Source organism: Aspergillus versicolor (assembly GCF_001890125.1).
Source record: "Aspergillus versicolor CBS 583.65 unplaced genomic scaffold ASPVEscaffold_5, whole genome shotgun sequence".
Classification (NCBI taxonomy): domain Eukaryota; kingdom Fungi; phylum Ascomycota; class Eurotiomycetes; order Eurotiales; family Aspergillaceae; genus Aspergillus; species Aspergillus versicolor.
In genome coordinates, this window is record NW_024467528.1 from 413,839 (window position 1) to 438,481 (window position 24,643).

The 24,643-nt window shown below is 50.4% G+C and overlaps 10 protein-coding genes across 10 annotated transcripts; 4 read left to right on the top strand and 6 right to left on the bottom strand.

Moving 5' to 3' along the window:
• Positions 1–304: 304 nt before the first annotated feature.
• On the bottom strand, positions 305–7,075 carry ASPVEDRAFT_28790 (uncharacterized protein; the record flags this gene model as incomplete). Its single annotated transcript, XM_040810153.1, has 18 exons — positions 305–1,246; positions 1,299–1,406; positions 1,458–1,603; positions 1,657–1,792; positions 1,846–2,277; positions 2,327–2,440; positions 2,500–3,650; positions 3,741–4,166; positions 4,735–4,956; positions 5,011–5,055; positions 5,105–5,189; positions 5,242–6,076; positions 6,134–6,179; positions 6,230–6,451; positions 6,505–6,566; positions 6,623–6,788; positions 6,877–6,936; positions 7,000–7,075. 18 exons carry the CDS (start codon positions 7,073–7,075, stop codon positions 305–307), a joined length of 5,274 nt encoding a protein of 1,757 aa, XP_040667948.1.
• A 425-nt stretch (positions 7,076–7,500) lies between these two features.
• On the top strand, positions 7,501–11,231 carry ASPVEDRAFT_660312 (putative importin 13). The gene is made up of 5 exons (XM_040815856.1): positions 7,501–7,862; positions 7,919–8,109; positions 8,164–8,647; positions 8,709–11,135; positions 11,188–11,231. Exons 1-4 carry the CDS (start codon positions 7,806–7,808, stop codon positions 11,025–11,027), a joined length of 3,051 nt encoding a protein of 1,016 aa, XP_040667949.1. The 5' UTR covers positions 7,501–7,805; the 3' UTR covers positions 11,028–11,135; positions 11,188–11,231.
• A 600-nt stretch (positions 11,232–11,831) lies between these two features.
• On the top strand, positions 11,832–12,782 carry ASPVEDRAFT_131427 (uncharacterized protein; the record flags this gene model as incomplete). Its single annotated transcript, XM_040806813.1, has 1 exon — positions 11,832–12,782. The coding sequence occupies one exon, from the start codon at positions 11,832–11,834 to the stop codon at positions 12,780–12,782; it is 951 nt and encodes a 316-aa protein (XP_040667950.1).
• Positions 12,783–13,043: 261 nt separating this feature from the next.
• ASPVEDRAFT_660302 (uncharacterized protein) lies at positions 13,044–13,988 on the bottom strand. The gene has a single exon (XM_040815855.1). The coding sequence runs from the start codon at positions 13,582–13,584 to the stop codon at positions 13,243–13,245; it is 342 nt and encodes a 113-aa protein (XP_040667951.1). The 5' UTR covers positions 13,585–13,988; the 3' UTR covers positions 13,044–13,242.
• A 175-nt stretch (positions 13,989–14,163) lies between these two features.
• On the bottom strand, positions 14,164–15,198 carry ASPVEDRAFT_132388 (pyridoxal 5'-phosphate synthase subunit PdxS; the record flags this gene model as incomplete). The annotated part of the gene is made up of 3 exons (XM_040806911.1): positions 14,164–14,793; positions 14,851–15,033; positions 15,082–15,198. The coding sequence occupies 3 exons, from the start codon at positions 15,196–15,198 to the stop codon at positions 14,164–14,166; spliced, it is 930 nt and encodes a 309-aa protein (XP_040667952.1).
• An 894-nt stretch (positions 15,199–16,092) lies between these two features.
• On the top strand, positions 16,093–16,658 carry ASPVEDRAFT_52931 (uncharacterized protein; the record flags this gene model as incomplete). The annotated part of the gene is made up of 2 exons (XM_040814719.1): positions 16,093–16,443; positions 16,506–16,658. 2 exons carry the CDS (start codon positions 16,093–16,095, stop codon positions 16,656–16,658), a joined length of 504 nt encoding a protein of 167 aa, XP_040667953.1.
• A 62-nt stretch (positions 16,659–16,720) lies between these two features.
• Positions 16,721–18,656, bottom strand: ASPVEDRAFT_660220 (origin recognition complex subunit 2). The gene is made up of 2 exons (XM_040815854.1): positions 18,528–18,656; positions 16,721–18,475 (listed from the first exon to the last, which is right to left on the bottom strand). Exons 1-2 carry the CDS (start codon positions 18,528–18,530, stop codon positions 16,811–16,813), a joined length of 1,668 nt encoding a protein of 555 aa, XP_040667954.1. The 5' UTR covers positions 18,531–18,656; the 3' UTR covers positions 16,721–16,810.
• A 13-nt stretch (positions 18,657–18,669) lies between these two features.
• ASPVEDRAFT_660464 (bifunctional ornithine acetyltransferase/N-acetylglutamate synthase) lies at positions 18,670–20,968 on the top strand. The gene is made up of 3 exons (XM_040815857.1): positions 18,670–18,917; positions 19,021–19,506; positions 19,571–20,968. Exons 2-3 carry the CDS (start codon positions 19,025–19,027, stop codon positions 20,481–20,483), a joined length of 1,395 nt encoding a protein of 464 aa, XP_040667955.1. The 5' UTR covers positions 18,670–18,917; positions 19,021–19,024; the 3' UTR covers positions 20,484–20,968.
• ASPVEDRAFT_28798 (translocon subunit SEC61) lies at positions 20,880–22,593 on the bottom strand (the record flags this gene model as incomplete). Its single annotated transcript, XM_040810154.1, has 5 exons — positions 20,880–20,961; positions 21,017–22,092; positions 22,168–22,335; positions 22,390–22,490; positions 22,584–22,593. 5 exons carry the CDS (start codon positions 22,591–22,593, stop codon positions 20,880–20,882), a joined length of 1,437 nt encoding a protein of 478 aa, XP_040667956.1.
• A 521-nt stretch (positions 22,594–23,114) lies between these two features.
• On the bottom strand, positions 23,115–24,449 carry ASPVEDRAFT_132636 (uncharacterized protein; the record flags this gene model as incomplete). The annotated part of the gene is made up of 1 exon (XM_040806941.1): positions 23,115–24,449. The coding sequence occupies one exon, from the start codon at positions 24,447–24,449 to the stop codon at positions 23,115–23,117; it is 1,335 nt and encodes a 444-aa protein (XP_040667957.1).
• Between the last annotated feature and the right edge of the window lie 194 nt (positions 24,450–24,643).

Consider the following 24,643-nt stretch of genomic DNA (forward strand, 5'->3'; position numbering starts at 1 on the left):
ATATACTTCAAAGTTCTGAGCACAAACAATTCAAAGCCGGACCTTCCAATGTACCATAGGTTCTCGCATGGACTACTAACGAACTCCCAGAATATTTATCATCATAGTTCAACCCGGAAGAAATGCGAATCGGTGCAGTGGGAATATTCAATTATATATCTCCTCGATCCTAGCAAGCGTCTCTATCAAGATGTATATATTGATTCCGCTGCCAGGGAAGCCAGCGCTCCTATAACAGCCTCTACTTGGATATCACTGACGTACAAAACGATTCGTTTTCGCTCGCTAAAACAGACTCGGCAGGTTATTTAGAATCCCACATTATCTCGTTCAACCTCAGTAGCGCGTCTGCACTGGCCTTCTTCGCAGCCATGAAATCTTCCCGGTTGTCTTCGCCTCTCGGGCCCCTCAGTATCTCCGAGAAACACAGGTCAACAAGAACCTTGAGCTCTTCGTAGCTGAACGGTTCAAGATTCACAGTAAGCCGCTTATCGGGATTCGCGGCCAGATATTCCTTTTCTTCTTTTGCGTAATCGAGTGCCTTTTCGGCTCCCTCTAGGAACCAATCGAGGAATTTCGCGCTTCGCGGTAGAGCAACAACCTCACGGTCCTCTTCCGCTTCCGCAGCGTCAATTATAACGTTCTTGAGGTTTTGCTGCAAGACAAGGACATCGAGCTGGAGTCGTAATGCGCCGTTCTCATTCATAGCCCAGACGTAACGGGTGCTAGATACGAAGACTCGATCTATGAACTGGGCTAGGCCAGAGGTGATAAATTGACGCTGGGCAGCTCCCAGATACGTTGAAATGTTCGTATCAAAAGCGATCAGATCTTTGTTTAATTCAAGGATCGCTGGTGATGCTGCGGTTGGCTGGCTCGTTAGGAGATGCCAGCAACCACCACTGGGTGGCGGGGCGGGAGTAGCGGGTTCCGAGGTGCGAATAGGTTGAGGGTTTGGCCCGGCCATAGTCCGCGTCAACATATGGATAACTCCACATCTAATATCAATATGTAAAGCAAATACGGCGAAGACTGCGAGGTCGCGTAATGATTGAAGAGTGGTGTCAAATGCGGTTGCGGTTTCGTGATTCAATGGAAGGTATATAGGTTGATTTATACTATCGCGTTTAGGCTTCATGGCGCTGATCAGCGTCCAGCGGCGGTTTGTCGTTCCGGACTCCGACTGCGATGGTCGCGAGTCCACCACCGGCTGTCGTAGTTTCGCAAGGCTGCTAGCAAGCCATTGCTATATCCCTATTAGTTACATCACCAGAAGCAATGGCTTTGCAAGTACTAACCATGCTATTATGAAGGAGGGACAGCGACACTACCGACTTTGCGTCAGATATAATGTCGAGGGGCTCCAATGGCGTGGTATCTGTGTGTTTTATCAGAAGGGCAGTTTCCTGTTCGTGTTAACCATATATTTTAGCATCACATATATCGAAATCAAGTACCTTGTCAACAACTTCCTGCTTGTTGGGATCCGATCCCTGCCATAGTTCGACGACGAGATCATGAATTGGTCCAGATTCAGCAAAACCGGCTGCTGCTTTGAGCTGCACCCCACCTCTTCCTCGGGGTGAGACCTTTGTGACAATGGCTTTGGAAAAGTTAACAAGAAGAACGAAGCGAAGAGTTTTTGTGAATACTTACTTTTGTACCACCCACAACATTTGTCGTAGTAGGTCACTATTTGACTGAGAAGGAGCTGCGTAAATGCTTGATCATGAGGGATACTGGATAGCATTCTACTGAACTCTCTCACAATCGACATGAATTTTACAGTCCCCTAAATGTGAATCAGCGAAAGTTTCATTGGTATGAAGAATCACCATTACTGACCTTGAACACTGGTTTTGGTGAGACTGTTGACCATTGAGGGTCTTCCGTAAAAGCATCCGTGGCAATGAAGCTGAGGGTGCAAAGCTCCGTGACGGTCTCGTCGAGTTGCGGTAAGAAGACGTTGACAAGGAAATCGTCAAGAAATGAGGTAAGAGAGCCAGTTCCCATATCGGAATCCACGGGAACAACATCCTTGAGTCGTTGGATAAATGAGAGTGACGGCGGTAAGAGGAGGCTCATATTGAACACACTAGGTTCAATAAGAATCTTGTGGCCGGTACCTTGCCGAGCGTCCGAGGGCCGATTCTCATCTGACTTTACCTCCGATTTGGATACAAGTCCTGGGACAGAAGACCTCAGGATTTCATCCAATTCGTTTTGTTCGGCCTTCATCTCCGTTGTACGGCTAGCCTCGGACAATTTGAATAGTTTCTGAGGTTGTCAGCATAATAAAACATGAAAATGTTGCGGTTAAGCATACTTTGTTTTTGTCTCTATAGCCTGAATAGAGTTGACGCCGCGCATCAGCCTCTTCATCTACTGGCCCAATGGAATGGCCATCAGTAGCCAAGTAATCATGCATCAACGACCGAATCTGGGGGCGCATACAGTCAGTAAAGCGTTATTTTCAAAACAATTGGCTGTTTTGCGTACCTCGCTTTGGTAAAGTTTCCACAGCTCCTTAAATCCACCAGCCAAGGAGCTGCTTTTTGGTATGCCCTCACGTTCTACAATGGCTGCGATCACGTCATGAATGACACGGTGCCCCTCTGCAATTGATTCAAACTTCGCGTAGAGCGTCCACAGGAACTCGGAGAGAACATGGCCTCGCTTCTCAATCACTTCCGTCGGCGAGTCCGTCTTTCCATCTTGTGCCATAGAGCCCCGTGGAGTTGGATAGCGTAAATCGATCTCCGCGTTCGTTTTATCGACTACCGTGAAGAGCTCGACCGGCAGTCGCTGCTCGATACGATGAACTGCAATATCCAAATGGCCCATTTTGTTCAGAGCTTCGATAAGAAGTTGAAGGTAAGAGAATGTGTCGGCTTCGGGATTTCGAGAGGCGTCTTCCACCATAGGTGTGGACGCATCAAGCCTCGCGAGAAATCCATAGACAGGCCGCTCCCAGGAGCCTGCCCCGTTCCCATTAATACCTGTGCTGTCCGCTTCTTGGGTTGGGGGCTTCCATCTATCAGAACAGTAAGGGGATTTGAGGTAAAGATGATCATGCAATTCCTCGACAAGGATATCAGTTATAGAAGATTCCTGGTTTTCGAAATATGCACGGATGTCGCCGAGAGATCCAATGTTCTCAAGCTCTGAGCGCCGTAGAAGCCGGAGGGCGTCATGAAGCACCTCCACGGCACCTAAGAACCGCTTGTCAGATAGCCTAGATTCAAGCTTTTCAGGAAGAGACTGAATTTCCTGGATCTGGCTGAATAACTGAATTATATCGTCATATTTCTGAGAAGACGTCGCCAAATCTTTCAACTCAGGCTTTGTAGACATCAATCCCCCTTTCGCATCTTCTAGCGCATGTTTCAAACTCCGGACTCGCCCTTGGGAGCTTTGTATGCTGGCCTGAATTTTGTGGTATGTACCGATGGAACTATTGAAGCCCTGGTGGTGCTCATTGACGATGGTTTTGAGGGTTTGCTGAATTGTCTGATTTACACTAAGGAAATCGGGTTCGCGGTCTGCCTTTCCGAGAGTGCTGGTGTCCATCAATTGTAGAGCAACCTGCACCGGTACACAGTTGTCTGTCGCCACGAAATCCCACTCACGCTGGATGGAGTGCAGAACATCTGAACAGATAAGGTTTAGGTATTAGAATACGTCAGGAATCTTGGGGCGGAAGCAAAGGAAAAGGGAAGAGAGGCTCGTTTAACACATACCTTCAACAGCTTGAGCTCTCCCGCCAGTGGGAGCTCTCCGCTCCCCGTCCTGGTTGTTGGTATTGCCCGGCCTACTGGGCTCTCGTCGAGACCTTCCACTGCCGTCACCTGTGTTCTGAGCCCTTCTTTCTCTCTCCGGGTCTGGTCCGCGTGTCCGTGATCGCGACGAGGAGTAGGAGCGGTCATCTCGATCGTATCTGTCGCGGCGCCGCTCCGGCGAAGCTGCGGGTGACAAAGCAGGTTGCTGCGATGCTTCTGGGTAAAATCCACCATAACCTCCAGGGCGCCGTTCTCTCGCCCCGCCGGCGCCATATCCATTCACACCCAGATTGCTATTGTTGCCATATCCGCCGTCGCCGCGATCGTAGCGGCTGGTGTCGGAGTACCCGTAGCCGTTCGCGTAGCCACTCCTGCCACTCATACCAACTTCTTAGCAGTGTCGAGAGTCGGTATTGACTATTACCAAGTCCGCGTGTGCGGGGCGGGTCGGCGGAAGGATAAAGAAGTGCCGGCTTCTCGGTGTCAAGGGGTCGGTGTGGTCAGAAAGTAGGGGATGCGGGCATCGTCGCCAAAGGGTGGAAGACGACCTGGAATTCAGGGCAAAATCCGTGAGAGCGCCCAATCGCAAATAAACAGGCGCAGCAATCTGTCAGGGTGTAGAGGGTTGAGGGAGCCGTAAATGCTGGTAAAGGGCCGTTGCATCGGAAGGACAGCGATTGAGCTGCCCAGATCCCAACTTCCAAGTGGTCAAGCGATCTCCACATTGCCCGGCCGCCAGCCACGTCCCACAATGGGGGAATGCAAGCAGGCAGCCTTGAACTACTCGACAATGTATCTAGGTACTCGCGTAAATTGAGATAGTGAATAAACTCAAATTAAGGACTGGGCAAATAGCCGGCTCTTCTATTCAAGTATGGTTATTTCCTCCAGTATCTATCTAGGGTACCTGGTATCCCTTCAAAAACTTCTTATTTAGAGATTGGCTGAGTCTCACGCTGAAGCCAGTTACGAGTGATTTCATCGTTCTCAAAAAACTTATGGGTCTTGTCCCATACTTCTGCATGGTAATCATTCAACCATTTGATCTCGGAGTCACTCAAAAGCGAGGGCTCAATCAGGTTAAGACCGATAGGGCACATTGTGACATGCTCGAAACCCAACCACGGTCGTTCACCAAATTTGTGAGTAGTTTGAACCTCACGTACCATAATAACATCTATCTAAGCATCAGTATATCAATCTCGGGGATCCACGGCAGCAAAAAACTCACTCTCAATGCGGATTCCGAACTTGCCATCCTCGTAGAAGCCGGGTTCTGCAGTAGTTAGTCAAATGGCCTAATGGTCCAGACGTAGATTGCGTACCGTCAGAGATAACATTTCCGGGTGCAAGAGGGACCTCTGTGTATTGGACACGGGTGCCGATGCCTACGGGGCCTTCGTGTACATTCTAAAAAGGTCAGCGTGGCACAATATAAGTTTCACAGAGATTCTGGAATTACCAGGTAGGAGCCAATGCCGTGTCCTGTTCCATGTAAGAAGTCAAGTCCCTCCTTCCACAGGTATTGCCGAGCTAAAACGTCAAGCGCAAACCCGCTGGTGCCCTTCGGAAATACAGCGGAATCGAGTCCAATACAACCTTTGAGAACTAAAGTGAAGGCTTTCTTTTCGAGCTCAGTGGGTTGTCCGAAATGGTATGTCCTAGTTACGTCCGTAGTTCCATCCAGATACTGGGCCCCGGAATCGCACAGGTAGATAGCGTTGGGATCAATAACTGAGCAGCTTCCCTTTTCAGGCTTGTAGTGGATGACAGCTCCGTTAGGGCCGGTTGAGGATATGGTGTCAAAAGAGAGACCCGCAAACAGCTCGTGTTTGGATCGGATCTGCTCCAGTTTATCAGCTGCATCAACCTCGTCTAAGGTCGTTTTTTTGTTGGTCAGCTCGTTCTCTAGCCAAGCGAAGTATTCGACTAGGGCAGCCCCATCACGAACATGGCAAGCCCTCATGCCTTCCAATTCGACATCGTTCTTCACGGCCTTTGCGTCGCCGATGGGGCTACGAGTCTCATCGACATGTTCTTCACCTCCCAAGCTCAGATTTAATGCCCACGAGGTTTTGTTGGAAAGAAGAAATTTGGAAGAGGGGGCCTCAGGATCCTGCTTCTTCGCTTCGCTAAGCGCCTTCGCGTCTGCAAAGATAGAATCGTACGGCTTTACAATAACGTGGTCTCCAAGGTGTGCCTTCACCTCAGGTGTCAACTTCTCATCCTCGATGTAAAGTTCAACGGTTGTCGGAGTGACGGTGCAGTACGAGAAAAAGACTGGGTTGTAGGGGATGCTTGGAATCATCAAGTGTCAGGTTTAGAGTATCATCACAATATAGGCGCGAACTTACTCGTTTCCTCGCAGGTTAAGAAGCCAGGCGACCTCATCAAGCATGGCTACAAGTGTTGTTAGAACGCACTCCTTTTACAGATTGGGTTCAACATACAGATAACAAAGCCAGCTGCTTTTTTGCTCTCCAGTTCCTTTCGTAGATCGCTCACCTTCTCCTGGAAGGTCTTTCCTGCATACTTTTCAGGATGAACCCTAACCTTTTCTCGTGGTGGTGCGGGCCGATCGCTACCCCAGACCGAATCAACAAGATTTTGCGACACGCCCACCAAGGAAGCGCCACTTTTCTGGAGCGCCTCGGAGAGGCTGCGAGCAGCCGCTGCAGCTAGTCAGCAAGTTTGATTAGATGTAATTGGATTTCTGAGTCCTCACAAGCTGTTATCAACGCCGGGTCAACACCGACTATTTTACCACCCTCGGCTTGCTGCGCTATCCTACAAAGGCATTCAGTCCCTGACGCACTGAGAAACAGATACCACGTAATCCATACCATTCTTGTGAAGTCGGGACTCCCTCAACGCCTCGCTTGAGAAGGGTCCAGTTGTTATCCAGCTGCTTCGCCGCTTGGTTGAAGTACCGACCATCGGTAGATAGAGCTGCCTCGCTCAGGGAAATAATTGCGGTTCCAGCAGAACCAGAAAACCCGGAAATAAACTCTATATATAAAGAAGTAAGCCTATGGCGCTCGATAGTGGTAGCAGGCGTTGTCGCGTATTTCGAAGGTAGGAATGGGCGCAGGGTTACCTCGACGACCGTCACAAGGCGCAATGTATTCCGACTGGTGGCTATCTTCTGAAGGAACGACTGCAATAAGAGTTAGAGTCAGGTTTGGATTCAGACTGGTACAAGGGCTATGGGATGCCATACTATATACATCGACTTTGTGCTCTTGCATCAGTTGCCGCAAGCTGGACAGGCGTTTGGAGGTATCCACGGCTTCCATGTCGACGGTGTATCTCGGCGAAGATATAGAGAAGAATCTCGGTCCAAAGCGCGGCAGACTTTGAGTAGGCCGGAAAGCTAGAATCCAGGAAAGCCGAGCTGGAGGACGGGAAAAGAGCATGGACTGACGCAATTAGAAAACGGATCGCGCACGTGTCCTAGGGAGAATACCTCGATGGCAAAACGAGAGCGAGCACTCCTACAGGATTGATGAATGCGCTGGCAACAAGAGCAGAAGGGAGAAGGACGGAATTGTAAGGTTATCCGCGTGTTATACAAAAAAAGGTTGGCCTCGGAAGACTGGAGCTCGAGGGTAGGTTGAAGCAGCAAGCAGCCGGACCTGATAAGACGGGATCGGAGTTGACAGCAATTTGGTGTGGAGTCAGCGTAATTTAGAGCAAAATGTTACCGAAACTTTACATAAATTACCAAACTAAAAAAGGCCTCGATGGCCTCCTTGAGAAAATCTCTGGACTGATACTGGTGGGAGCCAAAAGCTTGCTTGGTAAACGATATGTACACCTCGTAAGTATAAGCAGTTATATGAAGTACAGTCAAATTCCCCGAAAGTGAGATTTCATGGTTTTTCTCCCCGCAGGAATTTGTTTCCCCCTCCTCGTTATCAGCACGTGACTGACCCTTTTTCTTATCGGCCCATCTATACGGTACCACTGCGGCATCGTCAAGTCTCCAGCCTCTTGTCCACTTCCCCAGGTGCTTCGGCCGTCTCCATGGACCCCCCAGGCCAGGCTGTAGATGTCCAGCTCCTCATTGATGAGGCAAGGACGGTAGGTCCAAACGAGTTGTCACTATTCGGAATATGAGCTGACTGGCAATTTCTCAGCTTGTTTCTCAACTTTATGATCCAGCAAACACGGGTAACCCCACCAAGATCAAGATTATTCAGGAGCATCTCCAAAATCTTCAAAAGGGACCACAAGCTTGGATTATCGCAAATACTCTCCTCACGGATGAGAATACAGACCTAAGATTCTTTGGCGCACTAACCTTTACCGTTAAGGTCAATCATGACTGGTCTGTTTTGCCTTTACTGCAATTGTATTGGGAATCTTGCTCACTTCTTTACAGGTATAATCTAGCTGAGGATGATTCGCGTGAGCTTATCGGCCGGCTTATTGACCACTATGTAGTCTTGGTCAATGGGGGAGAGCGCGTCGTTATACGAAAATTGGCCTCTACCCTGGCAACCATCTTCTTGAAGACAGATGCGCCCTGGACGCGTGCAATTTTAAGCCTAGGTGCATCTTTAGCAAATGGGAAGAACGTCCGTGAGGAGGACTGTGGGTCACTTAATTTGCAAAATAATATCCTCCCGGTACTGTCCGAGAGCCATATTATCTCCTTGCTGTATTTCTCAAATATTCTAGCAGAGGAGACGGGTCGCCTGGGCACGGAATCACGGAAGGCTGGAGATACCCGGCGCATTTCTGAGAATATCCGAGATGCATTCACACTCGTGGAATTTGTCCTTTCCCAAATATTGCGACATGGTACCTCCAGCGGCTCCGTTGCAAACGAGGTTCTTGGAACAGAAGCTATCAATTGTTACCATGTCAGTTTTGGCTCACTCCTTTATTTCGTTCCTATGACAGTATCTAATTTTAGGCTGCCAGGCTTGGATCTCTGTTCGAAGCTCATTTCAACTACACCATGCCATCTCTGTGTCTCAATTGGCACCGGCCACGAATTGTGTAATCCGAAGCTTAAATTTGCCGACTTTATCAAAAGCCGCCGGGCATATTCTGGTTGAGCTCATGAGCTGGCTTGAACCCATATTATCACAGGACCACGTTGCAGCTATTCATGAATACGTTATCAGTGATTCCGGAACCGCCCATATCGCCTCTCTCTTGGAGGGTGATTATGAAGACGAAAATATGACCTTCATAGAATTACTCCTGTCACTTTCAACAGTAAAGCGTTCCCGACTTTTTACACAAGCTTTAGATGAGAGCCATGAAAAAATCATCACACTCCTTCATACTTTGTTCAAGACTCCGGGGTACGCGGCGGTAGACGACTCTGTGTCTCCTCTTGCCCTTGAGTGGTGGACAGAAGCTGCCGACGACCTCCAGGAAGAATTCCTGGACCCTGACGGAAAAGGTCCCGAATCTGCAAAGCAAAATCTTGCTCGCGCCACTTTGGACTGCTTCGAAAAGCTCAAGTATCCCACTGGAGAAGAACTGCGAGAATGGGGCGACGACGAACGTGCCGAATTTGGGTCTTTTCGGCGAGACGTTTGTGATTTCCTCCTTGCCGCCTATCCCATACTTGGGGTAGATTTGATACATGTTTTTCAACAACGTGCAAGGTCCTCGCTTGCAAGCCGGGATTGGAGAACGTTTGAATCGGCTATTTTTTGTGTTGCCCAACTCTCGGAGGCCGTTGATGAGAACCAGCACGCTGACGGTTGTTTAAACGCAATATTTTTCTCTGATGAGTTCGCCCGCCTGTGCGACGATAGTGAGGTTATGATCCCCGACAAAGCTCGCCAAACTTTGGTGGATATGCTTGGGAGGTACCGATCATATTTCGAACGCACCCATGCTCTGCTTCCTCGGGTTCTCACGTTTCTGTTTGCATGTCTGAATGTTGCATCATGCGCTCCAGCGGCCTCTAAATCCATATCCTATCTCTGCAATTCGTGCCGCGATGCTCTCAAAGTTGAGCTTCCAGCATTCATCAGCCAATTCGAGATATTCCGAGTCAAACCAACTGCTACTGCTCAGACGATGGAGAAAGTGCTAGAAGGCATCGCTGCCATAATACAAACTTTACCTGCTGATGAAGATAAATCCCAATTCCTCGAGAGAATCCTAGGGTTTTTTGTCGAACAAGCAGAACTTGCTCGAAATGAAGCTTCGCAGGGGTCTATAGAGCAGGCTTGCATGCGCGGTCACATGGCTCTTCGATGCCTTGCGAGTATAGGAAAAGGCCTAAGGGCGGATAATGAAGTGGTGTTGGATCTCAGCAGTGAAAAGGACGACGTCCCTTATCCACCTACGTACTGGAACTCGGGGAATGGCGCTGTGTCGCAAAACCTGATAATGCAATGCATGCGGCTTCTTATGACGGACTTCCCGTTCGATGCGGCCATAATTGAAGCGACATGTGATATTCTGAAGGCCGGGTTTACTGAAAGCACGGGGCCATTTGTTTTCCCACCCGCATTGACAGTCGATTTTGTCAAAAGCATACCCCTCGGCACTTCCGGCGCTGATATGGTGATGGGCACAGCCTCTGCATTTCTGGCCTCCCACGCCTCACACCCACAAAAAATAAGCGAGGAGGTTGTCGCATTAATCCTTCATGTATACAACACATTTTCCTTGGTGCAAGAAAAGCCAGAGCTCTATGACCCCGAACTTGCAAACAGCGGGATTGACTTCCTTACTCGCCTGCTCCCGAAATATTATCCATACTTGTTCGCGCTTACATACACTCCTCCAGGAGTTGGAGAAAGGCCGCCAGTTATCGAAACAATCTCACATTTCACGCTCTTCTCACTGCAAGGCCCAGAACCCATCCCACTTCGATCTGCCTCTTTATTCTGGGTAAGCGTCTTGAACCTCCCCAACGACGCCGAGGCTGTACCGAAAACAATTCACAATTATCTGCCGGCGCTTTGCCGCATACTCGTTACACAATTGGCGGGTCGGTGTGCCCGATCGGACATTGAGCATCTCACGGATGTTCTCAGACGAGTTGTATTCAAACAACTAGGCCATGCGCGCCCACATCTCACAGCAGCACTTGCAGATATAGGAAATGATCATACCGATCAAGGACACACCAATGTCCCTTCGCCAGAAGAGAGGCAACGCTTCCTTTCGTCTCTGCTCGCTGCGCGAGGCGCCAGGCAGCGAACACTCCAATTAGTACGTACTTTCTGGGTCAAATGCAAGGGAGCTGGCTTCGATTATATTGGGTAGATATCAGTAACTTGACACAATTCACGACGATCATGAAACATGAGAGCTTTCATTTGGCCACGGCTGCAAGTAGACCTGAATTACATCCTTCGACAAGGGGATTACCAAGTAGGTATAATAACTACGCTTATTTATGTCAACGCTGACGTGGTACTATCAGGCTCAACTCCTTGCGGTTTCATTTTGCTTAATTAATCACACGACACCGAAGCCCAACGTTGGGATAATAATAGCTCAAGTGGGTCAATATGTACAAACATCAGCCACTGAGGCGGTGCATGTGCCAGGCATCAACAACATCTGTCGTCGAATAAAACAGCCCTGCACGGACCTAAATCATTTTAAAGATCGGTGAATGCCTGACAATTCACGCCCTGTGCGAGTCTCACCTACCCTGTGGCGGTGCGACTCACAAATTGCAGACAAGGCTGAATATGGTATTTCTCCCCCCTTTATATTCAGCCCTACCCACTCAGTTTTGCACCTTTCAGTGCACACGTTATAACAACACCCATGCCGTACTTTAACAACACCCCGGAATCCAAAGTATCCCGTTCGGATTCGAAAAATCCAGCTACAACATGCCGTGGAATCACTTCTAGCGGCCATCCATGCCGCCGATCATTAGCCTCGCCTAAATCACCACCACCAAAGACAGCTGGCAGAGCCAACAACACCCAAAATGCAGACATAGCTACCCTTTACTGCTGGCAGCATAAAGATCAAGTCCAGCCAATCCCGAATCAACCAACATGGAAACCAGATCCCACGCAAAACCAGCGACGATCAAGCATCGACACATTGATGGGCCGCCTCGGCGTCCTAGATATAAACGATGCGCAATCGCAAAAACCACCGTACCCGCCAAAGAAGAAACAAACCAAGCGCTCATTCTGCTGTTTTGATATCATAGAAGAAGACGATGAGCCGGCTCCAAGACCAAGCGCGCCGCGCCCTCCACCTGTCCCAGGACACCCTCCTCAACAACAAATGAACCAAGTCTCACCTCTCCTACCATCCACAGCAAGGCCACCTCCTCGGAAATCAACAAGCAGATGGATCCCATCTACTCTCTCCCCGCAAACAGTCTCACTCCTCGCGGCTGAACTCGCAAAACCAATCTCCACAGCCGACGAACCAGGCTACATCTACATGTTCTGGGTGACGCCTGAAACATCATCAAGATCTGCTCCACCCCCGTCCGACATCGCCTCGTTTCTCGTCCCGTCAGCAAATAGGGGAATAGATATCAACGATGAAGACGACGATCCCGATTACGACGATGACAGCGACGAAACACCGGAGCAAATCCGACGCAGCAACACCGCCATTATCCGGGCAAGAGACTTGAATAAGCTATCGTCGAATCCAACGCCCAATAGTCCAGGAACAGTGAAGTTGAAGATTGGTCGGACGAATAATATAACCCGAAGGTTGAATGAGTGGACGAGGCAGTGTTCTAATCATCTCACACTTATTCGTTACTATCCGTATACTTCGTCATCAAGACGGGGCAAAGGACAAGGTGTTGGCAAGGGCTTGGAGCCAGGGAGAAAGGTACCTCATGTTCACCGAGTGGAGAGACTCATTCATATTGAGTTGGCGGATATCCGAGCGCGGGATCTAGGGCAGTGTCCAGAATGCGGAAAGGAGCATAGGGAGTGGTTTGAAGTCGCTGCTGAGCGGGATTCTCTAAAGAGGGTTGATGAATGTATTCGACGATGGGTGCGCTGGGCACACACTCAGCGACGGTGATGGTATTTAATAACTACTCTAGACTAGACTATATGCCATCCATATCCCAAACTCATTCTTCAAGTGAAGGGTGGCCTTCGACCAAGGTCATTAAACCCATCACCAGAATAAACGTAACTCGGAGAAGACAAAAGTGCCCATTATTATCGACTTCGGAGCCATTCTCTGTGAGACCGTAGACTTTTTCCTACATGGGGTTACTCCCGTCATAATCCGTCCAAAAATCCTCTTGTCAAGGGTTTAACTTACGCTTGGTTGAAGATTGATCGCTGAAACCATTCCTTCTCATTCGCTTGCTTCTCTTTACCGAAATAGTGTCATTCCAGCCTTGCCTTGGTTTCCCTGAGCCTTCTAACGATATTCCTTCCTCTGGTCGTCCACTTTCGTCGTCCGCATCGTTTGAGTAATCCGACAAGACAGCTGACCTCTGGTCTCGATAGCCGTTTTCATCCAAACGAGATTAAATCAAGGGTATGGTAATATGGAAAACTTTTGTATGCTGTGATTTCTCTGCCCCCATAGGATCTTGTTCGCCCTGGGTGTCTCGGCTAGGTGGCGGATCTTGCTCAGGCTGGTTATCCTCTTCAGACTCGACAGGCGACTGGGGTGTAACATCTAATTGTAGTAGTGCAGAGCTTAGGCCAGGAACGTCCACTATGCCCTCCGGTCCCTTGTCGTCCTTTGTGGCTTTGCGCTTGGGTGATTCTCTGTTTCTATCCTCCGGTCCATTCGGGTATTCAAGTAGGCTACGCAATATTAACTGAGCAGGGGTTTCGGGGATGGAATTAATGATAGGCCCCATCGTCGCGAAAATGAAGTAGATATTAGTGGAGGGATATTCCGATACTTGGGGTTTTCGTATTCAAAACGCGAAGGACGGTATAGGTAGATATTGATATGTAAATAGAAACGAACGGCTCTTGGATATCGCGGGTCGGTGCAGCAAAGCGCGGACCATTGAACTAAGGGCCAAGCTGGGCATACCTAACCTGAAGCTACCTGTTCCTTCCTCCGGAGTCGTCTCCAGTTTCCGTCGCAGCTTCCATTTTCGAGCTGTGATATGTGTGGAAACTCCAATAGCCGCAAGAGGAAACTGTGACGCAGAGTAAGTACGTACCTTAGTATTAGAGATCTGCAGGGAAGGTGCGTGGCCCAAGTATAGATGGGAGAACAGGTTTAATACTCTACAATGGTCTAAAATACTTCATGTGTTCATACATCGTAGTTCACAATCAAGTATAAATGCTAGCCTCCCTGAGACCGCAGAATCTAATGCAAGAAGTTAAATGTCTTGACATCACCCACAAGTATACCGTGGTACACAACTTTTCCAACGCTCATTAAGAAATCATAAAAGCAAATCAAGTCAAAGCAAGCACATTTACCAGCCCCGCTTGGCCAACTTGTCTGTATCCTGCATCTGCGCAACGTTGATGCCAACCATGGCCTCACCAAGGCCCTGGCTCACCTCAGCGAGAACCTTCGGGTCCTTGTAGTGGGTTACAGCCTGTACGATGGCCTTGGCGCGCTTCTTCGCATCACCAGACTTGAAAATACCAGAGCCGACGAAGACACCGTCACAGCCCAGCTGCATCATGAGAGCAGCGTCAGCGGGAGTGGCCACACCACCGGCAGCAAAGTTGACAACGGGAAGGCGGCCTTTCTCAGCACACTCGCGGACAAGCTCGTAGGGGGCTTCTAGCTCACGGGCATAAGCACGGAGCTCAGGCTCGGGGTCGGCGGAAGATTGGAGAATGGCACGGGCACGGGCGATATCAGCGTTGACAGTACGCATGTGCTTGACGGCCTCAACGACGTCTCCGGTGCCGGCCTCACCCTTGGTACGGATCATGGCAGCACCCTCCGAAATGCGACGGAGAGCCTCCCCGAGGTTGCGGCAGCCGCAAACGAAGGGAGCCTTGAAGTTGTGCTTGGTGACGTGGTATAGGTTATCGGCGGGAGTGAGGACTTCGGACTCGTCAATGTAGTCAATACCAATGGCTTCGAGGATCTACAGGCAGTCTCCGGTTAGCACCGAAACTTTGCATGGACACAATGGATAACAAACCTGGCATTCAACAAAGTGTCCAATACGGGCCTTGGCCATTACTGGGATCGTAACGGTCTCCATAATTTCCTTGATCATCGAGGGGTCGGACATGCGGGAGACACCTCCTTCAGCGCGGATGTCGGCAGGGACACGCTCAAGGGCCATGACAGCGGCGGCACCGGCCTCTTCCGCAATGCGAGCCTAAAAGAGTGAGTACCTTGGTCAATTGACGGAAATATGGGTATATACCTGTTCCGCATTGACAACGTCCATGATAACACCGCCCTTCAGCATCTGGGCCAGACCGGCCTTGACAGTGAAATCGTTGGAGGCAGCTCCATTGGTAGCGGGGGCCTGGGAAGCCATTGTATGGGATGATCGGGTTGAGAGAAGGAATGAAGTCTAAGTCCAAAGCAAAGAGAGCGAAGAGGCGGCAAAGAGCACGACAAAAGAGAGCGAGGGAAGTGTGGGGGGTTGTCGAAAGGGCGCGTGAGTCACCGAAATATATACCTCAAAGCTCTCAATTATCTTCAGTTCGCCTCAGTTGCACTCGGGTCCAGAAAAAACGTCCCCCTCACTCTGATTTGACTTCCCCGCCGAAATCTGGCGCTCGCCAATCACAGCACCGCGACCCCTCCAAAGTTTGGTGCGCACTGCAAATTCGGAAGATCCTTAGTTTTCCGCGGGATAGCCAGGCTTCAGGAACCATTCCGAAGGCATTTTTGGTTGCCTACAGGGCTTCGAGACTCCATGATTACTCAACTGTCCCACGGGGTCAGCTTCGTAGGGACTGCCCGAGGGACACAGATGGCCCAAAGAGATCAAGGGAATCGATCGGTATCGATCCGCAGCGGTTCCGAGGGGAATCCCGAATTTGCCTTCCCGGGTGCTGAGAAGAGTGGATTTGAAGCGAAAACCATGTCGTTTATGATAGGGGTTGAGGAACCCGGTGAATGCAGGTGTGCTAGTGGGGTGAATTTGACGCGGAGATCAACCTCCATTGCGCACATCGCTGTCAACTCGCTGCGACTTCGCCCGCCGGGTACCCTGCACGGAACAAAGTAACCCCGAAGTATATACTGCCGTCTCCCACCGCCCAATGATACTCAAGCATGACGTAAAGCGCACCCGGGCATTAGTTACACAGGCGCTCCTTGTTGACATTCGCAGGCACTGAAGCTTTCATTTTCATTGTTATATTTCCAGGCTACATTAGGATAACTGCCCATATTGTCAATTGATACAAGACCATCCCCTAAAATGGCATCCGGTCTTCTCACGCTCTCCCGGACCTCCGCAGCCGTCGGAATCGGCCTCGGCTTGTCCTTCTCCATGCTCCCTTCCTCCCCCTTTCGCGCCCTCCCTATGAAATGCGATTATACAGCTCCCTACAGCAGACCCGACTCTACAGAGCCTGCATGGGCTGTTCACCCCCAGGATCCACTGGTAAAGAAGCAGGGAACGACTGTGCGCCAAACCGGGATTTTAACGGCCTCGAACATGCGACAAGTGAGCATGGGGAGTGTGCTGGGTCTAGTGGTCGGTGTCGGGTTGAGAGCATTCTCTCGGGTTCTAGTCGTACTTTTGGGCATGGGAATTGTAGCAATTGAGGTGAGATTCCTGCTTCTTCGAGTACGAAAGTAAGTTCACGGCGTTGCTGATGTTGTTTGTAGTGGGCTGCTTCCAGAGGGTATAATGTTCTTCCTGTACACCGACTGCAGAGATATGTAAAATCCGTCAACCTTGAGAAGATGGTCTCCAGACATGTGCCGTTCAAGCTCAGCTTTGGTGCCACCATGGCTCTGGCAGCTTTTGCCCAATTCTAAGCCCGGATGGTTCACGAGTCTGTGTCGTTAAGGGTTGTGTTGGAATATATAGGACAGTTCATATATGCCGAATGATGAACTTAGGTTAGACAAACAAAAATTATATAGGGTATCATGAAATTTTGCCAATGCACTCGCATGCGAATACCATATCAACCCATGACAAGGTCTTCCAGGACTCCTTCCATTTCATCCCGGGACAGTGGGACACCCAGTATTTCCCCTCCGCTCGTATCCATTCTCGAAGTGATCATTTGGTGATCATGGAATTCCTTCAACAGTGTCCGGAACATCATCTCAGAAGATGCGATGAACTCTTCAGAGGCCTTCTGGTATAACGCCCGGAATTCAATCCCCGTCTCGTCCTTGGGACCATCTGCTGCCCCGTCGACACCCTCCACATCATCTTCTGCATTTTGATAGTCATCCACCATTGAGAGTAATTCAATTATGAGCAGTCGGTACAGGTTCTGGGCGTTTTCCGGAAGACTTTTCAACACGAACTCAACACCTTCTTTGCCTCCAACACGTCGTCCTTTCCGACCAAGGAGATTATGAACTTCCTCAACCACATCGAATTCTGCATCAAATGGTATAAATGTCGTACAATCATGGAATACAAAGTTGAACTGATCCCGGAGACTGAGGTCCCACATCAACAGGAAATTCGGTGTGTCGGCGGTTGCAAGAATGTGTATCTTCGGTGTAGCTGCCAGCCGAGCAAGCAAAGCTTGGTTTGCTGCGCGCCGAAGGGTCGGGGCATCGATAGAGTTGATAAAGACGGTTATTGGATTCTGCTGAGGTCTCGACCTGAGAACTGACTGCAATAATTCCAATACTTCTATCGGCTGAGCTCCCATCTTTGAGGGGACATCAGCGCCAAGAATGGCTGTGACTACTGTAGCAAAAATGGAACGGATGGATATGTTCGGGGTATGTCCGTTGACAATGACGACAGGTGAAGGACTTGCGCTGTGCTTGCGATACAGCCAATCCGCAAAACTGTGAGTGAGCCGGCGCTTTGAGCCGTACCCGTATAAGCAAATATTAAATCCCTGGTGGAATTCGAAGTTCCATTGAGGGAACGACCTGCGATGGAGATCGTTGAGAAATACGGTTTCCCGCTTGCATGGGTCCTGGTATTGCGCATGCTTCTCGAAATAATCCTCATGGGTCAATAGGTTCACTTTGTTCAAGTTGTTGTTTGATGTCCGTGGTGGACCAGCACGATTCTGGAAAAAATACCGTTCATGCGGCGGCAATTCGCCTTCGGGCGTAGGAGAGCGCTTGTTCTTTGCTCCCTTGGGTCTTCCAGCACGACGCTTCGGCGTTGCGGCGGTCTTATCCTTCTTGTCTGTCTTCGACTCGGTGGTATCGGCCTCAACCGTTTCAATCACCTCATTCTCTTGCCCGTTGGTATCACCCTGTGTCTCTTCGCCTGCTAATATCTCCTCCGCGAGACGATCACCTCCGTCCCAGATATCCTCATCATCCTGCTCAAGAAGTAATCGAGCACTCTTTTTCTTGGCCGAACGGTCCGCACGCGCCCTTGTCGGAGTAGAAGCGCCGTTTTCCTTGGTAGTTGTTGAGAATAGGGCCTTTGCTTTCGATCGATTCGACGGGGTTCTCAGTCCGGATTCTTTTAATGCTGCAGGTGTTTCGGCGGTTGGTTTCTGGGGTGTACTCTTTATACGTTTCGAGACCGGGGGCTCAGGCGATCCGTCGCCATTGACATTATCATTACCAGTACCATTGGTGTTTGAAGTCCGCTGTCTCTTAGGGGTCGAGACAGGGAGCTCATCATCAACTTCTGGTTGCTTTCGTTTCATTTTAGTTGGTGTTAAGAGGAATGATCAGAGGACAAAATACCATTAAGATACGGCCAGTGCTTTCTAGCCAGCTCGAATAAAACAGCTTGCAAAGCACGAACGCAAGGGAGGACTGGGAGCTCCTTCTTGGAATGTTGATCTTCCTTCAGTGCTTGGGTCTCGATCTGCGCGTGGAACGCGATTTGTTAGGACCGACAGTTTCTCCGGTCTCCGCGATATCGGAGCGGCATTTATTGACCGCAGCTATCCTAGAGGTAAACCTCTCCAACGGCATCATCGCGGCCAAATAACAGGAATTGGGGTTGTATACTTGTGGGAAGAGCTCTTTCTGGTCTGGCTGTGGTCTTATCGTCCACATTGCCTTGAGAGCGCACGAAATCGAGTCACTTATTGAACTCCAACTCTGAGTCATTTCCACTTGGAACAAAAGGTATATAGTCCCTTTCAAATTCTCTGGGGTTTCGAGACTGCCAGGGCTATTCTTTCTCTTCTGTTGCTTGGTTATATACTAACCTCCGTGCGTCTCTAAACAGCCTCATGGCTTCTCCCGCGCAACCCACAGCAGCCATGGCCACTCTGGCTCGGATGGCGAAAGGCCAGGTGCGATGCTACTCCGCACCTGTGGATGCTGCCTTCCCAGCTAGCAAGCGCAAGTACATCCCGACTTCTGGCACATACCCGAAGGGGTTCACTGTTTCCGGTACACATGTCGGCGTCAAAGCGACGAACACCAAATTTCCGGACCTTGCCCTCATCTCCTCCGAGACACCATGTTCTGCCGCTGCTGTGTTCACAACCAACAAGTTCCAGGCGGCTCCAGTCCAGGTTAGCAAGAGGATTCTTGATTCGACTCAAGGCCAGGGGATCCGCTCTGTTGTCATCAACTCAGGATGTGCCAATGCCGTGACCGGCAAAGGTGGCCTTGAAGATGCGACGAGCATGGCTACGAAAGTGGACGAACACACTGGCGTTTCCGAGTCTGGTACCCTCGTCATGAGCACTGGTGTCATCGGCCAACGGTATTTATATTCTCAACGGTATCTTGGTACACGTCGCTGACTCAATTGCTCCCCGCCTACCTAGCCTTCCCATCTCCAAGATCCTCTCCAAGATCCCCGATGCCACGCAAAGCCTATCCTCAACCCACGACGCCTGGCTCACCACTGCCCGCGCCATCTGCACAACGGATACATTCCCCAAGCTTCTTTCCCGCACCTTTACGCTCCCCTCCTCCCCCGGCCGCACGTACAGTCTTGCTGGAATGACCAAAGGCGCCGGCATGATTCACCCCAACATGGCTACCCTCCTTGGCGTGATTGCTACAGACGCCCCCATCGTTCCCTCAGCCCTGCAATCGCTGCTCAAATCTGCTATTTCGCGCTCATTCAACGCTATCTCCATCGACGGCGACACTAGCACAAACGACACTGTGGCAATCCTCGCGAACGGAGCCGCAGGCGGCGCGCCAATTAACTCCACCCAATCGAACGACTACGCTGTCATGCAAGAGATCCTCACCTCATTCACGCAATCACTCTCACAACTCGTCGTGCGCGACGGCGAGGGCGCAACCAAGTTCGTTACAGTCCGCATCCAGAACTCTCCGGATTTCGAGTCCGCGCAGCTTATCGCGTCCACGATTGCCCGCTCCCCACTTGTCAAAACAGCGTTGTACGGCCGTGATGCGAACTGGGGTCGGATTCTGTGCGCTATTGGATACACCCAGGGCGTTGCGCCGGGAACTGTTGTGCCGGAGCGAACCAGCGTCAGCTTCAAGCCTGTTGATGGAAGTCCTGTGCTGAAGCTCCTTGTGAATGGAGAGCCGGAGCAGGTGGATGAGCAGCGTGCCGCTACCATTCTCCAGGAGGAAGATCTGGAGATTGTTGTTGACCTAGGTGGTGGCGAGAAGGGTGAACTCGGCGGCGAAGAAGGCGTGTACTGGTTCTGCGACTTCAGCCACGAGTATGTCACTATTAATGGTGATTATAGAACTTGATTGAATGAGTACAGAAGCAAGATTAAATTCTCAAGATGGAGAAAAAAAATGGCTTGACATATGGCATTTTGCGCGTTTTATAGTAATACAAGCTAGAAACGCTTTTGAATGTTTTCTATAGAATATGGTTACAAACCAGGTCGGCGCTATATACAGTTGTGGCTTGCTTTTCCAAAGCAGAGAGAATTCGGCCCTAATTCAAGTGCTAACAACCTTCCCATACATTTTCACGATTGAGAAAATACATCCAAATTACTGTCGGAGCCACAACAGTGCACCGCCTGGTAGCGCGCGGAAAGATCAAGGGATAGGGAAATATAAGAATCCGCGACTTCCCTTGCTTATGCAACTCATCAAAGCGAAGAAAAGAAGAAAAAATTGGCCAGTAGTCCCAGTTTAGTTACCGGGAACAAGGCCCTTGAGGCCACCGCCGATGTCGCCTTCGCGAGCGGCGATTTCAAAGTAACCGTAGATAATACTAAAGAATTTTGTCAGTTGAAAGGCATTAATAGGCGTGGCAATGGAGTACTTACGTGACGGCAAGAAGGATACCGGTACCGCTACCAAGGGCACCGAGAAGGTCGGAAGCGACAGAGAGAGCACCAATACAGGCACCACCGAAAGCGGCGGCAGTGGGAATGATACGCTTGAGTTCCCTGTACATGCTCTGCTCACGGTGACCAGCCATGACGAGACCTTGGTCCTTGAGCTGCTTCGCGACATCACGAGGAGCAGAGCCAGAAACCTCAATCCAAGTCTTGGAGAAGAGGGCGCAGGCAACGAGCATGAAGGTGATGTAAACAGCTGTGTGGATGGGGTCAAGGAGCGCCTCCTTGAAGTTCAGAGGAGGGGACATGTAGTAGGCGACACCAGAAGCGGCGTGGAGCTGGGCAGAACCCTCACGAGGTTCCCAAACACCGAGAAGCTTGACAAGGATGTTGTCAGAGAAGCGGGAGTACAGCATCTGGCTGATAAGGAAAATGTTGGAGCACAGAGCAGACTGGAGCATAATGGGCATGTTGGAAGTGTAGAACAGACGGACGGGGTACGAGCCACGCATTCCACGCTGGCGAGAGGACTTGACAGGGATCTCAACGCGGAAGCCCTGGAGGTAGATAACAGCGGCGAAGACCACAAGGGTGGCGAGCAGGTTCATGACGTTGGGCAGGTTCTGGCGGTAGAAAGCCTCGCGCAGAGCACGCTGCTTGTCGGACCAGGTGAAGAGGAGGTGGAACAGAGCAATGATGGCACCCTCGAATTCCGGACCACGACCAGTGTTGATGGTGGTGGGGGAGAAGGCCTTCCACACAATGGACTCGCAGATGTTTGTCGCGATGAAGAGAGAGATACCGCTGCCAAGACCGTAGCCCTTCTGGAGCAGCTCGTCGAGGAGAATGACGACCAGGCCAGCAACAACCAGCTGGACAATCAACAGAACACAGATACCAGCACCAAGGTCACTTGGCTGGCCGTAGAGGCCAGTCAAGACGTACACACAGGCCTGTCCGAAAGAGAGGATGATAGCGAAGAGCTTCTGAGCGGTCTGGTAGAGCTCTCGGTCGGTCTTGAGGTCAAGGTTGACGTCAATGAGATGGGTACCAGCGAGGAGCTACGGGAAGAGCAAATGAGTCAGTACAGTTTCGATATTGAGGGGATCTTTAGTTATTCAGCTAGAACCACTTACCTGGAAAACCATGCCGGAGGAGATAATGGGGGTGATACCCAATTCCATGAGGGTTCCCCGGTTACTGGCCAGCATCATACGAAGCCAGTAAAGGGGATCCGAGGTGTCAGAGGAGACAATACCATATAGAGGCATTTGGCTCATAACCAGGAAGATCAAAAGAGTCAACTGCGCGCAACAGTCAGTATATTGAGTTTGCACTGTGGCCACCTAAGAACCTACCCCAGTCCACATCAACTTCTGGTTGAAGGGCACCTTGGTTTCAGGAGCTGCCACCTCCGGGAGGAGGGGCGTAAAGGGTTTGATGAGATCGAGAAATCGGACTATTCGCGAAAGTCAGTATCTAGTGGCCAATTGAGGCGATTGGGACGAGCAGCGTCGCAGAATTGCTTGCGATCGCGTGTCCAAGTACTCACGTCCGCTCATTGTGATCACCTCCCAGCTGGGTCAAAAATCGGGGATTAAAGGAGATGGGGAAAGAAAGAAGCTGGTAAGACAACCAGCTTAAGGAGTGGAAGAAGGTATTTTAAAGGGGGGAAGGGGAAGGAATTAAGAAGAAGCGACGTGGAAGAAGAGAAGGGAGGAGAGGAGTTGAGGTTGTGAATCTCCGTAGTGCCTCGCTGGCCACTTTCGAGTTTCCCCCGGCCGCGCTAAACCGCTTGGAGACACTTGGTCGCTTTCCCCGATCGAGCTGGACCCTCAGAACCAAACAGTTCTACGTTCTACGTTCACTAGGGTTACTCAAGAATAAAGAAATAGAGCACGTTATTTGTGAATGGATCTCTCTATACACTAATTCTATCATGGATATCTTTCGTTATATTCGTCTAGATACAGCCTTTGATGCAATATCTGGTATAGTATGTGATAACAGAGCATAAGGCATCGTTGTACAATAACCAACAAGGTCAAGAACCAGCCAAGTATACTAGCCAATTCGCCAACTCTTATGGCCCGACAATACTCAGACAGTCGTCTATTACCATTTCAAGCTCGCCCAGTCGTATTTTAAGACCCTTATTCTCTTCCTTCAGAACGCCCATGACACTCCACGCCTCAGTGGAAGGCACACCGTAACAGATTTTACACTTCGAGGGATTGCCCGCCCAAGCGCTGGTAATGCCACTAGAAGCAAGTCCTTTCATGACTCTGTCATATGCCGAGGAGCGAGCCGGAGTTGCGGAGGTAGGTTTAGGCTCTTTCTGATTGACTTGGAAAGTGGTGGATTGCGGCGCAGGGATATTGACTTGTGAGGCACTCGACGAGGCGGGAACAATAGAGGTAGGCGTCTCAGCGCCATCCCGGCGTGAGAAGACACTTTCAGCCACGCTCTCATCGCCTGACTCAAAGCCCGAGTCGCTGGGAAGAGTCCCATTACTCTGGCGCTTCGTGTTCCATTTAGGGGTCTGAAGTTCGACCGACATGTCGGAGACACTTTCATCGTCCGCGCTGGGCTTGACAAGAATCACGCTTCCTTGGCGCGCTTCCTCTTCTTTGCGGCGCATCTGCCTCTCCTGCTCAAGTTCTTCAGCCATGGCCTTCATGGCCATATCCTGGCGGAGGACCCTTTCTGCCATCCCGTCTAGCTGGATCTTGAGGTGTCCGATACGTGTCTTTGTTTCTTCGAGCTCTTCCTGTTTCTCGGTCTTCTCGTTGATGACCTCGTGTAACGCGAAAGTTCGTTGTTTGTAGGCTGCCTGCAACCGCTGAATAACGTTCTCCGCATTGGTTCGCAGATCATCAAAAGCCTCCTGGCCATTCAGACTATTGGAGCTGGGAGGGAACAATGCTGCGTGGATATCGAGGTTCAGAAGCTCGTCTTCTGCAGGCTCGGGGAGGGCCTGCCTGTTTTCTCCTTGGCGCTTCAAGCCAAAAAAAGAGAGAGGATTCGACGAAGTAACTTGCTTCAGCGGCGATGGTGCGGTCATGCGCTTTTGTGGTCGGCTCGTGAAGGTTCGTGACGTATATGAGGGGGAGTATGGCTCCGGGATGCTTGAGTCCTCCATGCTGGTTGGTCCCGTCTCAAGGGATTTCTGGTCCTCTTGACGGTGCAGGAGCCCCAGGTTAACCTGTTCAGATTTCCCCTGAAATAAATCTGTTAAGAGCTTGGCCCCCACTTCTAGCTTCTTCCTGGCGGAGTTGTCGTTCGATGGAATAGGGCGCGTCCGAGTATAATCGAGGTCCTCGAAACTCTGGGCTTGGCTTCCAAACAACTGGGCGGAAGTCGGCCGAGGGTTGCGTGGTCGAATGATTTCAGTATTTGCTCGACGATGGGGAGACATGTACGGGATGTGTTGGGTATCGGAAGGTCGTGAGGGCGTATGGGATCTTGATGTTAGGGCAGCTGCAGGTGTCTCTATTTGGGACAAACGGTGATCACCGTAAGGCTGATGACCGTCGTCTTTTAAAGACGGAGAAGCCAGGGTTGAAGGAGAGATCGAACTCTTGATTGTCGACGTGGTGGTCACTGAAGGGC